Below are 22,871 nucleotides of genomic sequence, written 5' to 3'. Positions count from 1 at the left end.
GACTTCCCCTAATTTTTCATCCCTTCATCCGTAACCACCCCCCTCCTATATCTCTCCCCGGTACCCCGCACTCTCTATCTCAAAACGCAACTTTATTTTAAAAGCTCAGTAAATGATTTTATTACACGACTTGGACAGTCAGAGGGCCAATAACTAAAATCAATCAAATAAAATGCTCTATTGCCGGTCCAATATTCTCTAAGTATTGGACCGGGCACTGTCCCGAATGGTCCCGAATGATACCGCACTTGTGTCCCTTTGAACTTCAGTCGTGTAATAAATCTCTTATTAACCAAGCTTGCTCGGGACCGTACTGGAAGAATATCGGCACTCGGTCTTTTTTGTAAGGACCTCGCTGCGCTCGGTCCGTACTGTCAAGACCTCGGGCCGATATTCTCCCAGTACGGCCCTCGATTGACAAATTGCTCAAGGAATCGATTATGATACAACATCTAAAGACATTCCTACTGCGTGAGCCAACGGCAACCGTGCGACATTGGAAACTTACCTGAAGACTCCCGCGAGAGTAAAACTCAGACACGATGCAATTGTTCGGAGGATCAACGGTAGCCCCGATAAAGTGCGAAAGGTTATCGTGACGGATATCAAGCATCTGCGTGAAAATAAAACAACAACAAAAAGATCGTAAGAGACAATTAAAATTTCAATTGATTATTTAAGGTAAATATTTCAATGCTAATGTCTTTCGTGACATGTACTAGTTTGCAACTAGTTCATTTTGCAACTAGTACTAGTTTTTTACTATAAGTAAAAAACGTAGGCGCAAGTAAGCGATTTATAGCCATTTTCTCAACTGTTTCGCTCTCTTTTCTTGGAGGGCCGTTCAAATTTACCGCCGATGGAGTTTTAAAGTACCCGGATGTGTCACGGCATTCTGCGCGATATGAACAACATAACAACCGAATGCCAAATATCGAGCAGTGGTATCTATAATGACTTAACTTACCTGTTTCATTTCAAGAAGCACTGAACGTGTCAAGTCAACATTCTTTGTCCCAACTCGCTTTACAACAACAGACGTTCCCTGGTACGAAAACAGTAAGCCAGAGTACATTAGAAAAAGTATGAAATGAATTTACCTACAGGTAAAGCACCTGACTTCGATACGTGTAAAAACCTCACCTTAAAAATACCAAAGCGGGTGGAGTCGCCGATGATGTCACCATTCATGAATGAATCCATCAGCAATGGTGTTTCCGCTTCCTGTGAGGGATTCAGAACGAAAATATTGAATCAAAAGTAAAGGTTAAGGTAAAGTCCGTTTACGAGCTAAGAGGTCCATACTGGGCTGGCGCTTAATTCCAGTTTCCGTAGCATGAAGCGACCAGGAGTATTTCCATTCCCCCAGGATGAGATGCCAGTCCATCGCGGGGTTACTCAGAGCATTTAATTAGCCGGTACCCATCTAAACACCTAGCACTGTGAGAGTAAAGTTTCTTGACCAAGAACACAACACAATGTCCCCGGCCAGGGCTCGAATCGGACCACTCGATCCGGAGTTGAGCGCACTAACCATGAGGCCACCCTGCGTCTCTTAATAAGTCAAGAACATTATGGATCAATTGATGTGTATCCCTCAAACAAAAACTAAACAAAACAAAACAAAAACAAACACCATTTAAAAATGAATACGCGACCATTTTAAAAGTGATTGGAACTAATTCTTCCACCTCATTGTCGTTGTTTAAACTTTTAGTCAAGGCATTTTTAGTAAGTATTTTAACCTCTAATAGGTAAACAGTTACTGGACTTGAATATTTTGTCTTTGTGTAGTAACAGTGTTTTTTTTTTCACTAACAGAAACATCTTACGCTCTTCAACTTCCAAGGAGTCATGCTTTTCTGAATTTTTCATCGAAGCCACAACCCCGCGTCACTGCTTGACCAGTTAATACATCGAACAGGTTTCGAGAGGATCTCTTGCAAACTCATAGATATATGGTTTGTTCTTCAACTGTTTCTTTCAGTATGAAATAAGAGACGATAAATCGATGTAAGACAGTCGTGAATAAATCGCACCTATGAGAGCCAATCAGATTACTAGAATCACCGGTGATTTCAAAATGAATGCAATAAAGCGCGATATCGACTAAATGCCGTCGTGAAATCAAATTCCCCATCGCCATTGCTACTATCGTCAACATCTTCGTCTTAGTGGTCAACATCATCACCATTATCAAAATTCCGCACATACCTCCATGTCTTTGATTAAATCCAAGTTGTCATCATCTGTAAACACGGCAGGGCCTGTATGTGGTCTTTTAAGGGCAATTTCGTCGTAGTTTATTTTCCACAGTAAACTCTTCAGCTCTTTCTCTAACTTAATTTGTCTGAAGAAAATAAACAAAACAAAACAAAAATAGAAAAGTGAAGAGCAGAATCATTTTAAAGAGAACCTTACGGTTCATTATATGAAAATGAATACTAAGACACGAGACCAATAATCTAAAATGAATAATTACGATTTTGCATGGTTGGACAGAGTGCACAGCACGTGACCAGACCGCGACTGGAGGAGAGAGGATTGACACCTTATTACGTCAGAGATGTGAGGCCAGGCTGCCGAGCGTTCGACAAATTTGAAGATAATTTTCGTTTTGGAGAACAGAAACATAAAAAGAAATCTTGATTGATTTGATCTCATCACAAGGGCGATGCATTTAATAAACAGCAAAACCAACCTTATCCTGCTGACGAAAAACAGGAGCAAGAGAAGACCAGCAAAGCCAGATATTCCAGCAATGATCGCCATTTTTACTAAAGGAGCAAAGAGAAATTTAGAGATATGAAATAAACACACAAGTTCTATTTAACTTTGCCAAATTTCTTTAAATCTCTGTGTCAGCAGCGTGGTTCAACTTAAAGTAATGGCTATCTAACATTTATCCGGCTGGGTGGTGAGCGGAAAGCTTTACGAGTGAAGCGTCATAGCAAAGAACACAACGTAATTATCTAAGTCGGGCTGTACAAGGGACTTTCTGGAACCGGAGTTCAGTGAACTATCACTTGGATAAAAACGTGTCAAACTCATTGAGAAAAATTTGGTTTCTTAACCATAATGTACAAAAACACATTTTCAATCCACCTATACACACGGATCAAAGCCGGTTTTTTTTTTTTTTCACCCAGCGTGAGGTCGCCTCGTTTTTAGAGGTCGAGACGAAGTCTAGATTTACGACACAAACAGCGATATCAATATCTAGCACAGCTCGGACAAAAAAAAAAATTATCCTAGGGCCTAAAGATTACATCATTTGAATCGATTCGTATTTTCGTGTACTAAGTGGGAAAGATTGGAATTGCAGAGCCAGCCATGTAATAAATCGTCGTACCACTTTCTCCAACAGGAGTCTTCCGTGGGATGCATTTCTCGTTATCAAAGCCGCACTTTGGGCTATCCTTAGGTGGCGAGCCTCCTGGCCATTCGATCTTTTTATCCCGAGAGAGCTTGAAGCTAAAGCTGACGTCGCTATTGTTGGTATAAGTGACCTTAAAGTTTCCAACCGGTTCCATGGTTGCCGTGTTAGAGGCATTCGCTGGGCAATTCTCCCCTGTAAAAGCCAGGAAAAACTGCGTGAATCAGTCCTTGTCTCAAGAAACAAAGCAATCGTCGACGGATTAATTTTTTAAAAATAACCGAAAAATAAATAACGGAACTGACAGTGTTTCGAGATTCTTAAGAGCAACCTTTCTGTGTTTGTTTAATTTCTAATTGTTTAAAACGATCACCAAGCTGTGGAAAAAGGAAAAGTGGCACTATGCTGATTCAGATATAACGGGTACGATTCTAAATTAGCGGCGTTCGTCATTGAAAATTTCCTACATTTTGTTCATACAGCAAAGTTCAAGACTCTTAGGAATTTCAAAACGAGAGGCGTCAATGTCGTAAGTTGAGATACAACTAGCAGGCTATATAACCATCTTAGTAATGCATGACTTCTCTAAACGTATAAACAACCTGCTTCAGTCGATCATGAAACAAGTCATAATACGTACTTGTGACTTGCCAACGTACGTCCAAAAGAACCAAGTCAGCTTCAGCAGCTCCATTCTTGTCGATGAAAACCCGCTGACCACTGATACCTGCCAAAGGAATGGAAGAAAAGATTCTTTACGGCGAGTAACAAGAAAAGAAAGTAGAGCTGAAAATTTGGGAAAGCTTGTGGCTAGCATTGTTCAATTTAAATGTGTCGTCGGCAATAAAAAAAATTGTTTTTTTATCACAATCAAAGACTAACCGAAAGGGTGGAAATGTTCTAAGGTGAATACGATCTAAGCCCTTCCAGTTTTCCATGAAACGTCGACTGTCTCCAGACTACTTACTGTTATATTCCCTGTTCAGTAACTTGGAAATAATGTTTTTCCCGTTTGGTTGCTCGTTCCGCGCTAATGTTTTGTTCAATGCGATGGCATATTGGTAAACTGCGTCGTAGAGGAAAGCTGCATACATCGGAGGCTGCAAGTTGAAATTGAACGCATTAATCCTAAAAATGTTTAAGTCAGATGCCACAGTGGGGTAAAGAAATGCTGATGAAGATTTTAAAGGAACGGTAAAATGATTCTGCTGACATTCAGGTTATGAGGTAAACCACTTTATTCTTTCGTTAGTAAACTTATAAAATTATGAGTTAAGAACTCGCATCCCCAAGAGGAATTACTCCCTTTCCATGTTAAATACTTTATTTTATTTTATTTAGCTTCGCCAACCGGCAGGGACACCGCAACAGCTTGCGCCGATTACTGCGGGCCCAATAAACCCACCCATCCCACCCCAGGGGAAGACATCCATCACACAGTAATCTCGTGTGTGGGAAATTAACGTCTCCTACCACAACCCTGCAGGAGACGGGACATCTATTTATTCGTCCCTATCCGAGAAGACTAGAATATCTAACCATTTCTTGATGTTATAGAAAGGCAGCATATTCTTCTCAATTATTTTAAGACCATGAGTGTTGGTCCGGCCGGGGCTCGAACCCTCGACCTCCCGCACAACAGTCCAGCGTTCTATCCATTGAGCTAACCGGGAGGCGGTTTCTTTTGAAACATAACAATCACTGCTTTTACAAAGTGGATAGTGTGGTGTCCTGTGGACATCCGGGACTATAAACAGTGGTCAGGTGACCGAGAGAGTGTGCATGTATGGGAGAAAGAGCGGGAGTTCGAAGGGTGACGGTGTGTTGTTCGAGTTATTGACTTTAGTTTTATTTTATTTTTCTTTTATTTAGCTTCGCCAACCGGCAGGGACAACATTGTATAAATAATTAAATCGAAAAAAATTGTGTTCAACTCCAAAATCCTCTTCACCACTTTTTTCCCGGTCGCACTGGTTGTGTTTTAGAGGACGGAGGAAAACTGCAGACCTATGCTCGAAGAAAGAAATAAAGACCTGAAATACGCCAGCCCTTACCCTAAATTTTCGCGGAAGGAAGCAGGGAGACTAGAAACAATAAAAAAACGGCAGAGGTTTACAAAAATTGCATACAGCGATATTTTTTCGCTATTGGTAAGCTGTGGTGAAGACCTACGTGGATCAGTTATGTTTTCCCAGAGGCTTCTTCACGAGACGATGCTATGAAATATCTTTTGGAGGCTAATTTTACCCTAGAACAAAGTGGTCGGCCAGGTAGTACCTCAAGTGTAAACTGTAGCAAAAAACGTTTCTGATCCATAGGTATTCGTTCTCAAACGCGGACGCTTTTTAGCTCAGTCTATCTGTTTAGTTATAGAAATCGGATACTTACTTGAGTCGCATTTCGCGGAGACATTGAGGGGTTGTCAAAAATATGCCCTTCGTAGGCGGCACTATCTGGAAAAGGCACTTCAGGTGAACGTTTCTTGACGTCGGTCTGAAATTTGACGTAGGCTTCTTCGTTTTCGTCGACGTCTAGTGCTAACGTGAGCACGGATTCAAAACCTTCCTGAAACTTGCATCGGAACTTATAATCGGATTCATCCGAGGCGACGAGGAACCAAGAATGAGGAGATTCCCGTTTCCGCAAGACTTCACTGTACTCCAGTTCGAACATTATAAACGCATAGTCACCATTGGTAAGACCGAGCTCGTGAGCAGGACGAATCAACTCGCGGGCAGAGAAGAAATCGGCAACAATGATAATGACTGCAATAACAAAAAAAGAGAATAATGTGTATACCTCCTTTTGTTAAATTTCCAACTCCGACTATTGCATTTCGAGTGTTCTAATTAGTTCACTCAACTCTAGTTATCAGCCCATATTCAAAGTCACCTGTCGCCAACTGTTGCAGAGCTGAAAAAAAGACTCCAAATAACCAAACGTTTAGGATTTAATAAATTTTAATGAGACAATTGTTCCATTCGCGCTTGATGGAAAAGAGATTGGTTTTAGCCAACTCGGAGCAGTTACCATCTCATATCCAATCCGCGCTCAAGAAACAATTGTTAAATTTTTATATGATAAGCTGAATTACCCACGTATTTTGATCGGTTTTTACTTATGATCAATTGAAGAACAACACACAGATGACAACACAATTTACAAGTTTCCGCTTGTAGAAAAATTAGTAAAGAAAACAATTTTAAGTCCCAAGGAATCGAACCTCAGACCATTGAATTCGGCGCTACGATGTACTACCACTGAACCACAGAATCTCTACGAAGAGCCAGGTCATTATGACAAAATGGGCTGAGAAGGCCTCTCCCATCTCCCAAAATGCCCCTTTAGACTAAAAACAAGCTCCAAATGACCAGGAATCCAAACCCACCACCACCCCCCAACTTTACGCACACAGCTAGAAGCAACGTTTCCTAAATCCACCTCGTAACCAAAAACACTTACTGCGCGCTTGAGGTTTCATTTCTTCCATGAGCTTTTTGACTTTGGCCTGGTACTTCATGTCTTCAGGTGGAATCTTTCTTTCGATTCGGATCTCAACCCCATTCATCTTAAGATACTTTATAATATTGTCCTTTCTGTCAACCCAAGGAGGAACTCCTTTGTACGCAATACCCACTTTGTACCATTTCAACTCCTTAAGTAATAGCCAAACGCTCTCGGCAAGTCTTGTATTTTGGGTGTACGTTCTTACAAACGTCGAGTAAAGCTCCTTGTTTAAAAGTTCTGGACTGCTGCACAACTGTGGTAATAAAAAAGAAACCATCATTGTTTAAATGGTTGGTAGACACGGTGGCTTCCATGGGTTTTTCTTTGCTTCCTTTCATTTTTTTTACGATAAGACCAAGTCTTCACTTCACAAGGCAAGAGGATGAGAGTTGTTAAGTGAAACATACTCTTTGTGGGTCATCTATCAGACACTCATCCCTTATACAAAGTCCATGATGCACTCAGCGCATGCAGACGGCCCAGGCTCCCGTTTTCAAGAACTATCCGGCCGCATTCTAGAAAAAAGGTCCGAAGACAACGGGGTCTGGAGAGGGCTTATTATATACTTCAACTCGAAAACGAGTCTTTGATTTTGAGATGACAAAACTTCCCCGCCCCCTCCTAGAAATCCCAAGTAGAGACAATTTCACCTTTCAGAAAAAAAATCGAGGCAGTAATTCAGTGTCCAAGATTTCGAGTGAACCTCGCGAAGTATCAGATAACCTAACTCTTCACTCACAGCAGCAATAATGAGTAATTACAATATTCTGACGGTACCATGATTGCAATAAAGCGTAACAAAAACTTTCAACTTGTAACGAACAACTTGTAACGAACAACTTGTTTTTACAAACTTCACTTTAAGCTGGAGGAGTTATTTGTAACTCACGGCTCCCCCGTGATCTTTGCGGGAAGCGAGATCTCCTACCGCCCAAATTTGAATTAAAGATCAAGTCGGACATAAATCCCACTTGTATCATCCCTAGAAAGGGCCGGAAAAATATGTGTTCAATAAAATAAATATGTATTTGTCCCGAAATGACATTCAGTTTTTATTACGTTAGAGTCACGTACGTATTTTGAACGAGCTCTACGAGCTCCTTGACGCTACGTGGGTAAACAAAGTATTGATTGATTGATATTGATTGAGGAAAAGTTTTAAAGGCCCATTTTCAACCGAGATGCCTTGCGCGCCCAGATCATTTTTCATATATGAAAAATAGGCTATTTTCCTCGAAGTTGCGGAATCGCTTTGATGTCTTCTTCCATCTTACTAATTGGGGCTTTCAAAGTTCCATCTTGAATCATGTGCGAACAACAAACTATCGTAGTATCCATATCAGTAAATAGTTTTTAATTCTTACATGTATGACGGTGAAAAACGTCATTTGTAAAGTTGATGCCGCCGAAGAAGCGGTCTAGAGGAAGGCCGGGTCTGCCCGGCTCGGCAAAGGTTATTCGAATTCGAGAGTCTGTGTATGATTTATGGAGGGCAAGGAAAACAACAATGGGTTTCGGTAACACTACAGACAGTGCTTTTGCAGAAATGTTATTGCATTGTTCCTACGATGGAACTAGAGACTCCGTGGAGATTTTTTCGAGGTGAGAATAATTACTTGACTGATTTTTACTTGAGATCCTGCGATATGTATGTAAGCGATCTCATTTGTACAAGTCATTATTCTATAATTGAAAGGCGTAAAGTAAATCAGTTTTGGCCAATATTGGTTATTTGTTTATATTTTATTTAGTGTTGAAGCCGAACAATTTCCTTCAACATCAAGTAAGCTTTGTTCAAGTTTTATACACAGACTCGATTTATGATTTTTCAGTCTCAAATATTTAGCTGCAAATTTTCCAAATCTTTGTTTTTCTTTTTAATAGTGTTTGTGAATGACTATCAGAGTTCGCCATTTAACAATAGCGCGATTCCAAAACAAAAACAAACGACTGCAAAGGATCTCGGATGAAAATGGGCCTTTAAGGTTACCAGAAATAAAGTTTGAAATAAAGCTGACTTTCATTTGCATTATGAATACGAAAACAAGGATAGTGCCATGTTAATATTTATGACAGTCACAATCAACTACTATTCAGCATTCTTCATGCTGGCCAGTCGGTCGGAGTGCTTTTAAATTTCTCTTTACCTGCGGCGCTCTCACAAATTCAATTCTTTATTTCTTATGAGCTTTTCATAACGCCTCTTGGGTCACCCTTTTCAATTTTACCGATCGCGCATCGGCGGAAACCGAAAATTTCCTGTCTTTTTTTAGTTTACAACAAAGAGTGTTTTCGATACGATGGTTATATCAATTATAGCTAGACTGATTAATTTGAAATTTTTAACCTAAAAAACAGTTGCGGTTGTGCTGACTAGATGAAAACTGATTAAGTATAACATGCTGAACCTAAAGGGACAGACAATGTATCCTATAGAGTTTGTGGGAAGCCATTCAAAAGGTGTGAGAGCTTCGGCATATTGGCACCCTGACGCGATACCCAACAGTAAGGGTTAAAATAGCAAGTAAATTATTTAGCGTAATGGTAACCGAAAACACTAACGAAGGAAAAAAAAAGGAAGCAATCTGCTGTAGAAATTCAATTGAAATAAGAGTTCAGTGCTTTGGTGATACTTCATGGAGGTCATAAGGAAGAACTTTCCATTGTTAAAACATTGACGAGTTTCTTTGCTGATTAAAAGCAGGTGTTGCGGTCTAAATTAATCGCGGGATGCAAAACTCTTACGATTTTCCTTGAACATGCTAATGTAAAAACGATAAATTAACTAACATGAAAAAGGAAACTGTTCCAGTTGAATTTCCTTGATAAAAACCCACATTGTTTGAAAATGAACAGCTTGACAAAGGCTAGCAATGAAGTACCGTGCCTATTCAAACACTTTTTTAAACGAATAAAATCAAAATGTGTACTTACGTAAGAAATCATAGGAAGGTTAAAGGCAGCCGCAATGCGGGCAGAAGTATTACACAAGCAACCCGGTCCAATGATCGCTGCAACGTTACCTTCGGTCATCTGATGAAACAACCCACGAATGGTTACATCCTCATCCTCGCAAGAGGTGTCGTTCCAAATAAAAGAAATGTTTTGACCTGGTAAGAGATTCTGTTGTGAGTTTACAGCATCCACCGCAATACTCATCGCGGAAGCATAATAATTCCCTTTCTGTAGGAAATCCGCATCGTTCATAGGAATAAGCAAGCCCAGAGTGTAGTTCGCTTCAGTTCCAGACACAAGCATCAGCAATAACACTAAAGAAATCGTTTGCGCGCGTGTGGTTCGTTTTCGTGTCATGATTGTAGTCATGCCTCTGACACGGAGAAGTTTTAAAGCTTTCGAATCAAGTGCGGTTTACTAAATCTGCGTCGGTTAAACTTGCTTCATTTAAGAGATTGTAACTGTCGATGATGCTTTCAAAACGTCTTCAGAAACGCGGAAAACAAGGCCAGGTTGCAAAAAATACCAGTTATCCTGTTTTCCTGCTAGAACAGTGCAGTTGAATCATCAAATGCGTCCGGTGTTTATTTTACCGCTCTATAGGCCATTGCTTAATACTTCTTCAGCCGACGCGCTAATTCTCAGGAACTTCTGGAAAGGGAAATAAAAGACAATCAGCCACGTTTAAAAGAAAATGAATTACACTAATTGCATCATGGAACACCTACTTTCCCCCACAATCGATTATAATACATTTATCAGCCTCGTGGACAGGAAAAGATAGTGTTCCTGTTTGTGGATACAGCCAGAATTTATTCAGAGATTTGTTACGCTTCACGTTTTTGCAGCTACGCAATTACACAAGTACACATCAAAGGTAAAAAACACTTACACGTTAAAGAAAGCGTTAAAATTGGTTGATTAAAGCTTATCTCACCGACAGAGCACGTTAAACTGATTCCCACAAGCGTAACAAGAAAATTTTTTACATCACCGCCCAACAGATGACACACGAGACTGCATCAAAAACACGAATTGCAATTACACAAGTACATATCAAAGGTAAAAAACACACGTACACATTAAAGAAAGCGTTAAAATTGGTTGATTAAAACTTATCTTACTGACAGAGCACGTTAAACTGATTCGCACAGGCGTAATAAGGAAATTTTTTACATCACCGCCCAACACGTGACTCATGAGATTGCATCAAAAACACGAATTGCAGTTTCAAACAATTGCTTCCAAATCGGGAGCGCGAGTCACGGTCAAGAGAAAGCATAACCATTGTATCGACGTAAACGCCGTCAATAATATATGAAATTTTTAATATCACTGGCCAACACATGACTCATGAGACTCCATAAAGAACACGAGTTGTAGTTTCAAACAATTGCTTCCAAATGAAGCGTAAGTCACGGTCGAGACTGAGAAATCATAGCCATTGTATCGACGTAAACGTCGTCAATAATTTATGAAGTCAATCATATACTTGACTTCTGAATGATAAATGACAACTTGCGATTGCGGAAACCACAATCAAGAATTTAAACTTGCACAAGGATTTTACCCATGTCGCCTAGATACTGTTTGGACAATAGTTCTAACTGAGATACGATGAATAGATGAAGTTCATATATAACTGAGTTACAGAGCCACACTGTTGGGGTCCAGGAAATGTTCAGAATCAAAGTTCTTTAATTCAATATCCCATTCTACTTCCAATGCAAGTCTAAAGTGAAATATCAGAGAAATCATATTTCACCCGTAATGGGCCCCTAATGCTGCTGGTGTCTGCCGCTTCGAAGACTGTTAATTACGAGTTAAAAAACGAAAACTAGCAAACGAACAAAAACCAGACAAATACTTCGAGAGAGATAAGGAAATCCAAGTTCGGCCTGTTGCCAAGGTGATTGACAACTTCTCACCCCCTACGGATGCTTTATGGCGGATAATAGTGAACCGCTCGCGGAAAATCAACAAAAACTGGAAAGCAATTTACACATATAAACTTGCTGCAATGCATGGCCTAGCTCGCCAACGGGTGCCCTGTGGCTGAATCGATGAGAAGCCGACAGCAAAATCAGACCTGGTTCGTATCCAGCGACGGACTCAAATATCTCTTTCCCGCGTTCCAAACAAACTGAATGTTGAACATCTTTCGATTTTTTTAATCACATGGAAGCCTTTTGCATACGCTTGCTGATAGACTTGATCCTTATATTACATTAAGAATTTGTTAGCTGACTGTCACTGATAAAGACCCCTTTACGAAGATTAAGCCTACTTTTAATAGCCGATTCCGACTGATGGGAACCCCCCTAGATGCTGCGTCCCGGTGCAGATTATTCGGCATCTATATTAAATCAAAGTTCAAGGCTAAAAATGACAAATCAAAAAGATTACTGTAGAAGACGTAAATTAAACGTAATAGTACTGTCCTCGTGTTACATAAAACACAAATACGTGAATAATGGAAAATTGTATTTGGTTGAAATTACCTAATCAGAACCTATCCTCGATCGTGGATAGGCTATACGAAAACTTCACATCAATAAAAGAAAAACAAACTTAACCTCTAGCACGACCACCTCCGCCCTTCTCCAGACATTTCCTTCACTCCAGACCAACAGTTATATCCTTATATATATTTGTGCTCATTCTTGCCACCTTTAGAGCGCTCTTGCGATTGGCCAGTACCGAAATGCTTCTGGCTGAATTTCTGAGGTAGCTCCTGCTATCCCCAAATACTCCTTTATACTGCTTCCCAAATCGTGCATTAACAAAGGTCTTGTGGATATCAATAACGAAAACTTATATCCACTCGACTCTCATCTTGTTGATTACTATCCTCCTTTTAGAGTTTAATTCCTGAATTGCTTCTTACACCAAACGCTTTTTATTGTTTACGCTATCGATTAAGGAAGTCTGCCTTGCTAGTGACATTTGCTTCTGCCTTCGTATTGTTTCTTGCTTCCTTTTTCAGTGCGACAAAAAACATATACAAGGCTAGTAACTTCCTCGTGTTCAAGAAAGTCTCCGAGTGAAAACTAGTGTATCAAAATGCCCAAGTAGCCTTGCTTTGAAGGGAGCAGTAACTTTGCCGTCGTTCGAAATAATCATCAATAAAAAGACCGAGTTTCTGTGTGATGTAGCAGGTGTTTTAAAATAGTATTTGACTGCTGAAACGAATGCTTAAAAGGTTCAATACAAGAAAGGTCCCTTGGTGTGATCAAGTTAGAAATTTCTTTTAAAAAATGACAGTCCTTTGTAACTATACTTGATATTACAGCTACAATATTCAAATCTTACACGCAGGCATACTATGAACTACTTACGGAAAATTTGCAAATGAGTCTATCCGCAGACATTAATTCCCTCAAATCAAGCGAAAAACTCTGTATTGAAAATAAACGCATTTTCTTCAAACTGAAGATAAGTTGAAGGAAAATTTATAGAACAACAAAAAGGCTCATGTGATAAGTCTGTAATAAATTTACACTTTTAAAATCATTTTGTAAAAAATGTACGTGTGCATTTATGTTTCAACGTAACATTTGTCATTCATTCACAGACAATATTATCAAACGATTGTTTTCTATGTTCGTTCGCATTACGCCTAACTAATAAAGCTAAATCATAAAAACAAGGACAGAAAACACTGAAATGAGTTTCCTAAGCTTTCCTTGGTTATGGTTTCTAAAGGATTAATCCTCAAACGACATTCTGGTTGGGCATAAACCAAACCAAACACTAGGCCTAAGTCACGCTATGCCTATCATAAAAGCCAGAGATGACATTTATTAGACTGTTTTGATATATTCCCATCTCTCTAAAAATCTGTCATCTGACAAGAGGAGCATTGCTCTGTTACTGAGTACTCACACATGCAGATCAAAACAACGAGCATTTTTTTGTGAACTGTACAAGGGGGATTATCAAATACTCACCCAATCTGAAGTCTTCCCCCTGAAAAACTGCAGGTTTGCAAAGTACACCTGCTCAACTTCCTATGCGTGCGACAAATGCTGATGAAGACCTGTCAGTTAATAAGAGGAAGTGTCAAAAGAGCGTAAGCAATGAATAGCACGGGCACGATCTGGGGAAGTGGATCAGCAATAATTTATGCAGGAGCGTGCGGTATAAAACATTAGGTGTAATGTTAAAGGTAAACTGCTTTCACTGGCCGATCACCCAGAGAGGGATTTGTTTGACGGTTGTGATTAGGCAACGGTAATTATACGTTAAAGATGAAAGAAAACTTGGGCTTTTTAGAAGCTTTTAAAGAAACCCAAGGAGCCTAAAATGGTTTTTTTTTATTCATACAACAAAGCATTTCTCACTATTGAATCCATTTCACCTCTCATCAAATTTACCGAACACGAAGTCTGCGAAAGCCATGGTGTTTATAAACCTACTGACTACCCTCGATATGAGCAAATATCAAGATCTGCTCAGTATTGGATAACAAAAATCTCACTGTAGTCTGTTCAAATGACTACATTTTGCTCAAGCAAAAATGAAACAGCATTCAACTAATCATTAAAGGCTTTTCCAGTTTTTATCGTTTACACAAAACCAATGTCAAGCTGAGAAATAGAAGTAACTATCCTCCCTATTCAATTCAATGACAGCTAGCGACACGAAAAGTAGGAGTCATCAAAATTGAAATTTTCATAAAGTATTTGTGTAAAACAGAAAAAAAAAATGTTTCGCACGGAATATTTACTGTGTAAACTAAAGCCTCCTGCCGGATTTTACTGTCCACAAATCAAAATAAGTAAACAAAGACGGGTTTAATTTGAAAGTGAAATCACGTTGGGTTTGTATCCTTAAAGAAACGAGTTTAAATGGGTATTTCCGTAAATATTAATCCAAAACACTCAAGACCTGTCAAAACATCAATTCATGGACTTAACCAAACAGCCGCTGACACTTATTCTAATCCTGCGGTCATTTCACGAAGGCAAACCAATTAAATTTGTACCACTGGTTTCATTAACAAAACGTTATTGCGCGGGCAAAGATTATTCGACAAATTTCCATGAAAAACGAGGTGAACCTTCGCTGCAACTTGTCCATGCCTTTCAAATGATCTTTCATTTTCACTTTTTATAATTTTTTCTTTGAATTCAATTCACAATCATTTAATTCTTCCTAATGAGGCTGAACGTCTTTGTTATATACATTTTAAAAAAAACATGCGACGAATTCTGAAAACGCACGAGACGCAGTCAACGATACTTTCGTTCCCCCAAGAGTTCAGATGAGGCTATGTTAACACTGAGAAATCCGTTTGTTTTTTAAAAAAATTTCGTGGGCATATCTAAGCATTAGAGCATGTTTAAGTAGTTTGAACTGCTGACTACCTGTATTTAAATCACCTTGCATTTAGTTACTCCGAAGTGGACCGTTTACCAACTGATGCAATAACCGCTATGGCATCTAAATCCAATCTCCACCGCACTGATAATTAAAAAATTTATCCAAGCCTTATGAATCTGAACAGCAGTTTGGATAAGCCCTTCACGTGATAACAAAATTTCTCAAGGTCTACAGGGATCGAATATTTTCTTGTATATAGGGCTCCGCAGAAGCGTTTCACACATGGGAGCTCCGCTTGAAGAGATTTTTTCCTTTCTCTTTTCCGCCTTTGAAGATTGTGAACAATTTGATGCTCACTACGTGTAAAAATATCCTAAACAGGTCTTGCTTCTGTTGCTAATGAATGCTAAATAAAAACAGGATCATCAAAAAATCTTGCGATTTGAGCCGTTGTTACGTCTCTGAACTACTTTGATCAATTCCTCTTGTAAGCGTGGAAATATATCACTTTATCGTGAAATTTCATCTTTTTCATCTTCTGATTATTAAGAAGACGCTTAGGCAACATTTATCAATGATTAACATGGTAACTAAACTAAGTGGGAACAATATGCAAATAAGCAAGATATTGTCTTCACACGAAAAGGTTTCAACATCTGACTACCAAAGAACGGTAAAACAATCGAGCAAAAGTTCTTTGAATTGTTTCAACCTCCCTCGTGACGGGAAAAATCAACTGAGACAAAAACAGGGAATGTGTTGGAACATGCGTCGGTACTATTTATTTTTTACGCAGAAATTTTAACAAGTGTCGTATTTCACGAAATACATTAAATTTAAGAAGCTTTTAGCGTAACATTCGGTAATGTACGGCCGGTTTAACGTCATTGTATGTGTTATCAAATAACTGTTTGAGATCAAATAACGGCTTCAAAAAGATTATAAAAAATCGTTTCGTTCAAATCCGAGAACAGGAAATTGCGTCAACCACACAAATACATAGAAAATCAAAAATAATTCGCATTGAAAGGCATGATTCTGGATAAACAGACTTACTATTCATCTTTGACCACTCTACGCAAACCTTCCAGCATTTACTCAACGCTACAACTTGAGCCAGCGGAATAGAAAATAAAACTGATAGCTTTTTCACAACACCACGGATAATTTTCAGCTGCATATATGGCCGTTAATCAGCGTTTCTACAACAAAGACAGTCGAACGTCACTAAATATAATGTAGTTAAAATATCCAAAATATTACAACAAAGCACTTAATATTCGCAAAATACATGACTAATTTGGTTTGACCTACAACAAACTTTTTCGTTGAAGATTCAACATATGTTTAATATTATCTCTAACGTTTTGTACCTGCAATTTGTTGACGTTAATGGTTAGGAGATCCATTTTGTCTTATCTAGACTTAAACGAACGATAAAATTTGCTAGGTATGGAAATTGCACTTTATCAATTGAGTGATTCCGTCTCGTTTCGAAGTACCAAGTGCTGCTTCCAAAAAAAAAATGGTAATTTTAGAACACGATTCCGAGATCAAGGTTCGCTCTCGTTTCGTTCTTTCCGCCTCAAAATGAGCTCTTAAAACACTTCAAATCAACCATGCTTAAAACATTCCTTTTACTTCCGTTTCAAGTATCAGTTACTGTTAGTAAGACGTGTACTAATGAATGGACTCATGCAGTAATCTTAAATTTCAAATCTCATTTCAATCTGAATTTGTTTTTTTGCAAAAGAAAGGTGGTTACGGAACCTTTGACTGCGTCACAGGTTTGCAGATGAAGCTAAGTCAAGACGGAAAAAGTACTGTCTTGGTTGAATAACAAATAATAATAATAATAATAAATATATATATATATGCAGTTATATATATATATATATATATATATATATATATATATATATATGTGTGTGTGTGTGTGTGTGTGTGTGTTGAGTTAATAAAATACAAAGGCTACGCTTTCATCCCTACAAGCTTGTTTCGTGATTACTCACTCATCAGGGAATTTCAAAGGCATGAAAGCGTAGTCGTTGTATTTTCTTAACTCAACATATATCGCGCTCTACTTCTATGTATCGTGCACTGTAACACCGAAAAATCGAAATGCAGTCTTCTTATATATATATATATTTTTTTTTTTAAATTTATTTTTCGATGAAGCTCGTTCACAGAACAGAGGTGCCTTGATAGAAAAGAAATTACTTAAAAATAATACTAAAAAGTGAATGACCATGAATCATTTTAAATAGAAAAATCAAGTCGAGCTTAGTGCTCTTAGTACGAATCTTTTTTAATGTTATCGTTTTTACTTATCATTATTAACATGTTTACGCTGCAGAAGTTTGTCTGATTTAGTTTCGCCTCCCTTTTTATCCGATTTTTAACGGGAGTACTCAGAGAGTTTTGATTTTAGAAACTTTCCACGCACATAGTCTAAGTTACGCACCCACAGTCAATAGACAGCTTTTCAACGATTTTTAGGCGTTAGTTTCATGACGATGGCATCTTAACCTTATAACATCTATAAGAAATTTTATTCTATTGCAGATTTAGTTATCTGTAACTAAATGGATATGAAACATGGTAATTAAGTTTTTTTTTTTCCATAAAACAAACTTATCACAAGGGAATCAAAAATAAAGAAATGCATTAGTGCAGAAACTGCTTTTTTTTCATTTAGTCTAGACCCAACTCTTCACTCTCTCTACTAAGTAACAGTTTGGCGAGAATTTCGAAATGAACAATAAAGTACTCTATCATAATGCTTCTGATCGACTGAATCAACCTCTTACTGTGTTAACCCAAACAAAAACTTTCGTGTGGGTCCAATTCAAGGTCAGTAGACAAAACTGAGCAAATCCACCTACGGAAGTTGGACAAGAGTGTCACCATTCAGAAACTCGTCGCTACTGCTTAAACTGAAATAACTTCGGACTTTGAATTCACTCAGAAACCACAATCCATATGAATGTATATATGGCAGTTAGACGAGAGTGTCATTATTTGGAAACTCGTCGCTACTGCTTAAACTGAAATAACTTCGGAATTTGAATTCACTTAGGAACTACAATCCATAAATGAATGACTACATAGCACCATCTGGCATGGATAACATCATTTGAGAAGGTACAGATTAAAAAAAAACTTGCATATTTTTATCAGATATTCTGCCTGCTAAACACCAGTTTCAAAAATTGCGCATCGTTTCAACGCATTACCATATAAGATGTATCAAAATGATATATATGAAATGAGTACTGGCTTTTAGCGATTATAAAAATATCCCCTGATGGACTAACTCATGACATAATGCAAAGGCGAACACATTTTTGATACTTGCGAGATTATTTGCAGCTCACGGTAATATGATTATTTTTCCCGCGTCCAGAAAACTTTTCTTCTTTAGCGCCAAATCATTTCATTTCCTGTAACTGTAAACTCTTGATACGATTAAATGAATATATCTGTCGTCTACTTCAAGTTTAGACATATGGAAAGCTTCATCTCCGATTCATTAACTGCGTTAACAAGAAAGATTGAAAAACGCCGGTTCTACTAAAGCTAACCGCAAGCAAATTAAAAGAACTCGAAGGGAATAATAATAAAAAAAAAAAAAATGTGGGATATCCTCTGCACGAAAAGGAAATCGAGACATTTTCTGAAATAATTTTAAAATAACATAATATTTAAAACGCACATTAAAAATGGACAAAAAAAAATCTGATAATTTCCTGCACTCTTAATTAATGTCTGTTCGTGGTGCGATTTGAGTGTTTTCTCGTCTCCGGTATATTGAAAGACGAAGGTGCCCCTGCGTAAGGAACTGAACGTTCTAGTTTCGGCTTGATTCAACAACCCTGTGAATCTGAGCATGTGAGTACATGCAATAATCCCCATTTCGTTGGTACCCATCGGTAAAATATTGCAATCGGAGAGTGAAAAAAACCTTAAAACGCTTTCATCCAACGATCTAAATAAAGATTCTACACACTGTCTGCAGTACTTGGCCATAATTCAAACTCGGAGAATTAGGTGCTTAGTTAAAACTTATTCCTTCTCTGATTTTTTTTTTCTGCTTCTCCGCTTGAAAATGTTATGAACATTACAAACAAAAAAATTCCCACTCGGTCAATCTTGAGAGGCAAAGGGCTAAGATTAAAAGCTCTACCATTGATGAAATATTTTGATGAGACTTCTCAAGTACGTTCTTTCTAAGGTGGAAATTTTAACCCTTAATTAAACGGCATCTTATTTCCTTTAGGCAAAATGTTTGATTTGAGTGTTTGTCTTCAATTATTTCAAGGTTTGCAACAATTACTTGTAAACCCATCTGAGAAATATTAAAAATAATTCAAAATATCACTTGCTTATAAAGTGCAACATTCTTAGCAGTTACTGTTCGTAAGGAAAAAGATATTTAAAAAAATAAGGAGATTGGTAAATGAATAAGCCTGGGTTACAGAACCACGTTTCTACTTCGTCATCAATTATGCTAATAAAATACCAAGTTTCCTGTTCGGAACTGAAATTCTTGCCGCTCAATAGCATGCAATTAAAACTGAAATAACACACTCGTGCCCAATTACCAGCGTACCCGGACATGAACCAAGTAAGCTCACCGTTCGAAGAAACTTTACGACGAGATTAGAGAGACAGTTGAAGCAACGTGTTTTTTTTAAACTTTCCTGGCAGGACCGAGCAAAACCGAAAACTAGTTAAGGGAAGTTCGCAAGTAGAGCGTTTCTTTCAAACGTAAAAACAATGGGGAATAAAAGCTTTCTTTTAATGACCAGCCGTTTTTTAAGGAGAAGTGGCAAATCTAAAACGAAACTTGAACAAAATAAATAAACTCATAAGTAGCTAAAAAAACAACAAAATAATACGGTGGAAAAAATAAATAAAGTTACATCGCCTGCTCTCACTCTTATAAATCTGTCTTAGCTTCTGTAATAAGTATTCTTATTGTAGAAATTCATTTTCCTTCGAAATTGAAAAACTAAACTAAATTTTCCACTTTTTAATTAACCAAGATCGCGCGTATGAGAATAACACACGACAGAAAGAGAACTGAGGGCACATTACCACAACAATGAAGAAAGAGAAAATACCGTAATATTCTTCTGAGTGTAAGTTATGATCTAAAATACTATATTTTACGACAAAATCCAGACCGCTACGATTTGAATCATCATTTCAAGGGGATTCAATTACCTGCAATTTTCCATATTTGAAAACTTACAGTACGGCCCGCCCGCCCGAACTTTGTTCTGGTGAGACGTGTATCTCCAAAGGCGCATCGAAAGACTCATATTCATTAACGGAAATGGATACTTTTACACGTTTCATGAAACTGCCAAAATACTAAAATTACCTTATTTTTGAAGTAAAACATGTTCCATAAAAAAATCACCAAAATGCTCAAGGACTCTTTGTTTTTGTCTGCATTTGTTCATTACCATTTTTACTTAGTAACGAGCCAGCAGACCCATATTTAGTTTCTGTTAATCTTGAATGAACAATAAATGATCAAAACACAGGTTATTTATTCACAATTTAAAACCCTACAAAATAAGTCTGTTGCTTCTAAAGATTAATAGCACCAAGGTTTGGAAAAAAATTTGAAAACAAAAAAGGTAGATCTGATCGATATTTAGTGATCCGTTTAGTGATGTGAACGATAAATGTTCCATGAAATTTGATAGTGATTTAGAAGTCGAAAACGGTCTTAACAATACATTACGGCTCTTGGAAGAAAATAAGAACTCTTAAAAGTATGACTCCTTTTAGATCTCAATTCCCTTAGAGCCAAACACATTTTGAAAACCTTTTTTCCTTACGTTTTCCTAGAACGACAGAAAATCCCTCACATTTCCATAATTTTTATAACCTACAGGTCGTCTAGCCAACGGCAGCGCTTTAGCACGACTAAATATATACAGCCCTACGATGGTCGTATCAATATGCTTTCACTGACAGATCTTATTCTTGTCGTAAAAGGAGCTTCTTGCTGAAGAATTGTATCCGTGAAAAACATGAAGAAAGAAACACCCCATGTTCGGGAGTAAAGCTTGATAGCCACTTTCTCGATTAGCCAAAGCATTCCGAGAAAGATCAGCCACGTTCTCGAGGTCGTGTTTAATATCAAAAGCTCCGATGGCAGTAGTGCACTAGCATCGGTCGGGTTTTGCAAACACGCGCAGAATAACACGTTTTTGTAAAAAACCACCTTACCTTTTTAAGTTAACAACCACAGGTAAAAAAAATTCATTTCCACACCATCTTTGTTGACGTCGATGTAGCAAACGCGAAGCTTATTTTCTCTCGGACCCTATAAACAGCTGTCTAGCCAAACGAACTCATTAATACTGCAACTTAACAGTTTGAGCAGTTGTTGGCGTTCAAGAGCTTTCCCGTTCTCGTACATACTCAACTAAGAGTGTTTGAAACTCATCAAATTGCGCGAAAACGAATTTGCATGTACACGATTAATGTAAAACCCACTTACTCATTATATTACACCTGTGTTCGACTTAAAAATCACGTGATATCGCTGGTGAACAAACTACACTATAACATTGAAACATAAAAAAAAAATCACACGCCATTTTGTGGAAACCCCTTTGTTTAAGAAAATTTTCCACGCAAGGTAGAAGGGGGTAAAAATCGGAGATTAACAAGGCTGCCGTAGATATTCCTGTTTTTCTTTTGTGTCAACTTATGATTGAGTGCTGGTGGTAGATGTACGACCAGAAGAAATATAGGCAGCGTTAATAAATTCTGTAAAGATAAAATCGCCATTTACGAGTGGAAACAAGGAGTCAGGGAGGCTTCACAACAAATACAAGGTTTCCTAAGAGTGCAAAAAATTTATGAAAAGTGTCCTTTACGTGATCCAACGCAAACGTATTGAGAAGATGGAAATGAAGCAAGGAAGTTTTAAGCTCGATGATGAAAGTGATTTGATAAAAGTGACAAAAAAATTTAGATATCGCTGTAAAGCAAGAAGAATTCCGAGACCTACGATAGGAAAATCGAACACTCGTGAACGTTACCTAGGCCATTTAATTAATTTACGTACAAAATGCGTCAGGGCAGAAATTTAATTTTTTTTTAACAAAGTATGTACCCAGCAATGAAAGCACAATCTTTTATTTTTTGAAGAAAAAATATCTTACCCTAATTGGAATTATTACTCTGCAAGTGTACAATCATCACCCGTTAATCCGCGGAAAACTGAATCTCAAAAACAGGTGCGATATGTTTATTATCAAAAGATAACCAAAAAAAATTCGAGTGCCTAAATGGTTAAAAATTTCTCGTTTATTTCACTGATAAATCCATAGAAAATTGAAATATGCTGTTTTTTTTTTAAAGTTAATTTTGTATAAAAAAAAGTAAATTTATAGAATTGACCGCCCTTTTCATCGGTTTACTAACAAATAACCCGCACGGGATGTTGAGAGAACACGAGAAAAGTTCGTAAATCTCGCACCGGAGCCAAGTGATTTAAAAACCAATACTAAGTGCGGTATCAGATACAATGAAATATATGAAGTTCATATATTTTGAACTGCGGTATTAGATACATATGATACACGATCCTCGCAGTAGATAGCGCTATTTAAGCAATAGCGAAAATCAGACCTGAAAAAAATCAGGCCTGTGCGGGATTCAAACCACTGACCTCTGC

At 37.9% G+C, this 22,871-nt stretch overlaps 1 protein-coding gene across 9 annotated transcripts in view; it reads right to left on the bottom strand.

Annotated features, from left to right (window-relative positions):
- The window catches only part of LOC111321630 (atrial natriuretic peptide receptor 1), a 42,123-nt gene that overhangs the window by 11,892 nt on the left and 7,360 nt on the right, over positions 1–22,871 (bottom strand). For 3 of the 9 annotated variants that reach the window (XM_088736903.1, XM_088736901.1, XM_088736905.1), the window contains exons 2-13: positions 13,789–13,877; positions 9,818–10,489; positions 6,839–7,136; positions 5,765–6,141; positions 4,344–4,476; positions 4,017–4,103; positions 3,353–3,571; positions 2,702–2,777; positions 2,215–2,350; positions 1,144–1,224; positions 968–1,045; positions 509–613 (exon numbers count right to left, since the gene is read on the bottom strand). In XM_088736903.1, coding sequence (XP_088593029.1) covers positions 509–613; positions 968–1,045; positions 1,144–1,224; positions 2,215–2,350; positions 2,702–2,777; positions 3,353–3,571; positions 4,017–4,103; positions 4,344–4,476; positions 5,765–6,141; positions 6,839–7,136; positions 9,818–10,207 — 1,980 coding nt within the window. In that variant the 5' untranslated portion in view covers positions 10,208–10,489; positions 13,789–13,877. Of the gene's footprint in view, positions 1–508; positions 614–967; positions 1,046–1,143; positions 1,225–2,214; positions 2,351–2,701; positions 2,778–3,352; positions 3,572–4,016; positions 4,104–4,343; positions 4,477–5,764; positions 6,142–6,838; positions 7,137–9,817; positions 10,490–13,788; positions 13,878–16,219; positions 16,366–21,412; positions 21,628–22,871 lie in introns of those variants that run through there. The other 6 variants (XM_088736908.1, XM_088736906.1, XM_088736902.1 and 3 more) reach the window with 5 other exon arrangements.

This window comes from Stylophora pistillata, chromosome 10 (assembly GCF_964205215.1).
Source record: "Stylophora pistillata chromosome 10, jaStyPist1.2, whole genome shotgun sequence".
NCBI lineage: Eukaryota > Metazoa > Cnidaria > Anthozoa > Scleractinia > Pocilloporidae > Stylophora > Stylophora pistillata.
The sequence above is the reverse complement of the archived record's forward strand: the minus strand, read 5'-3'. Positions and strand labels throughout refer to the sequence as shown.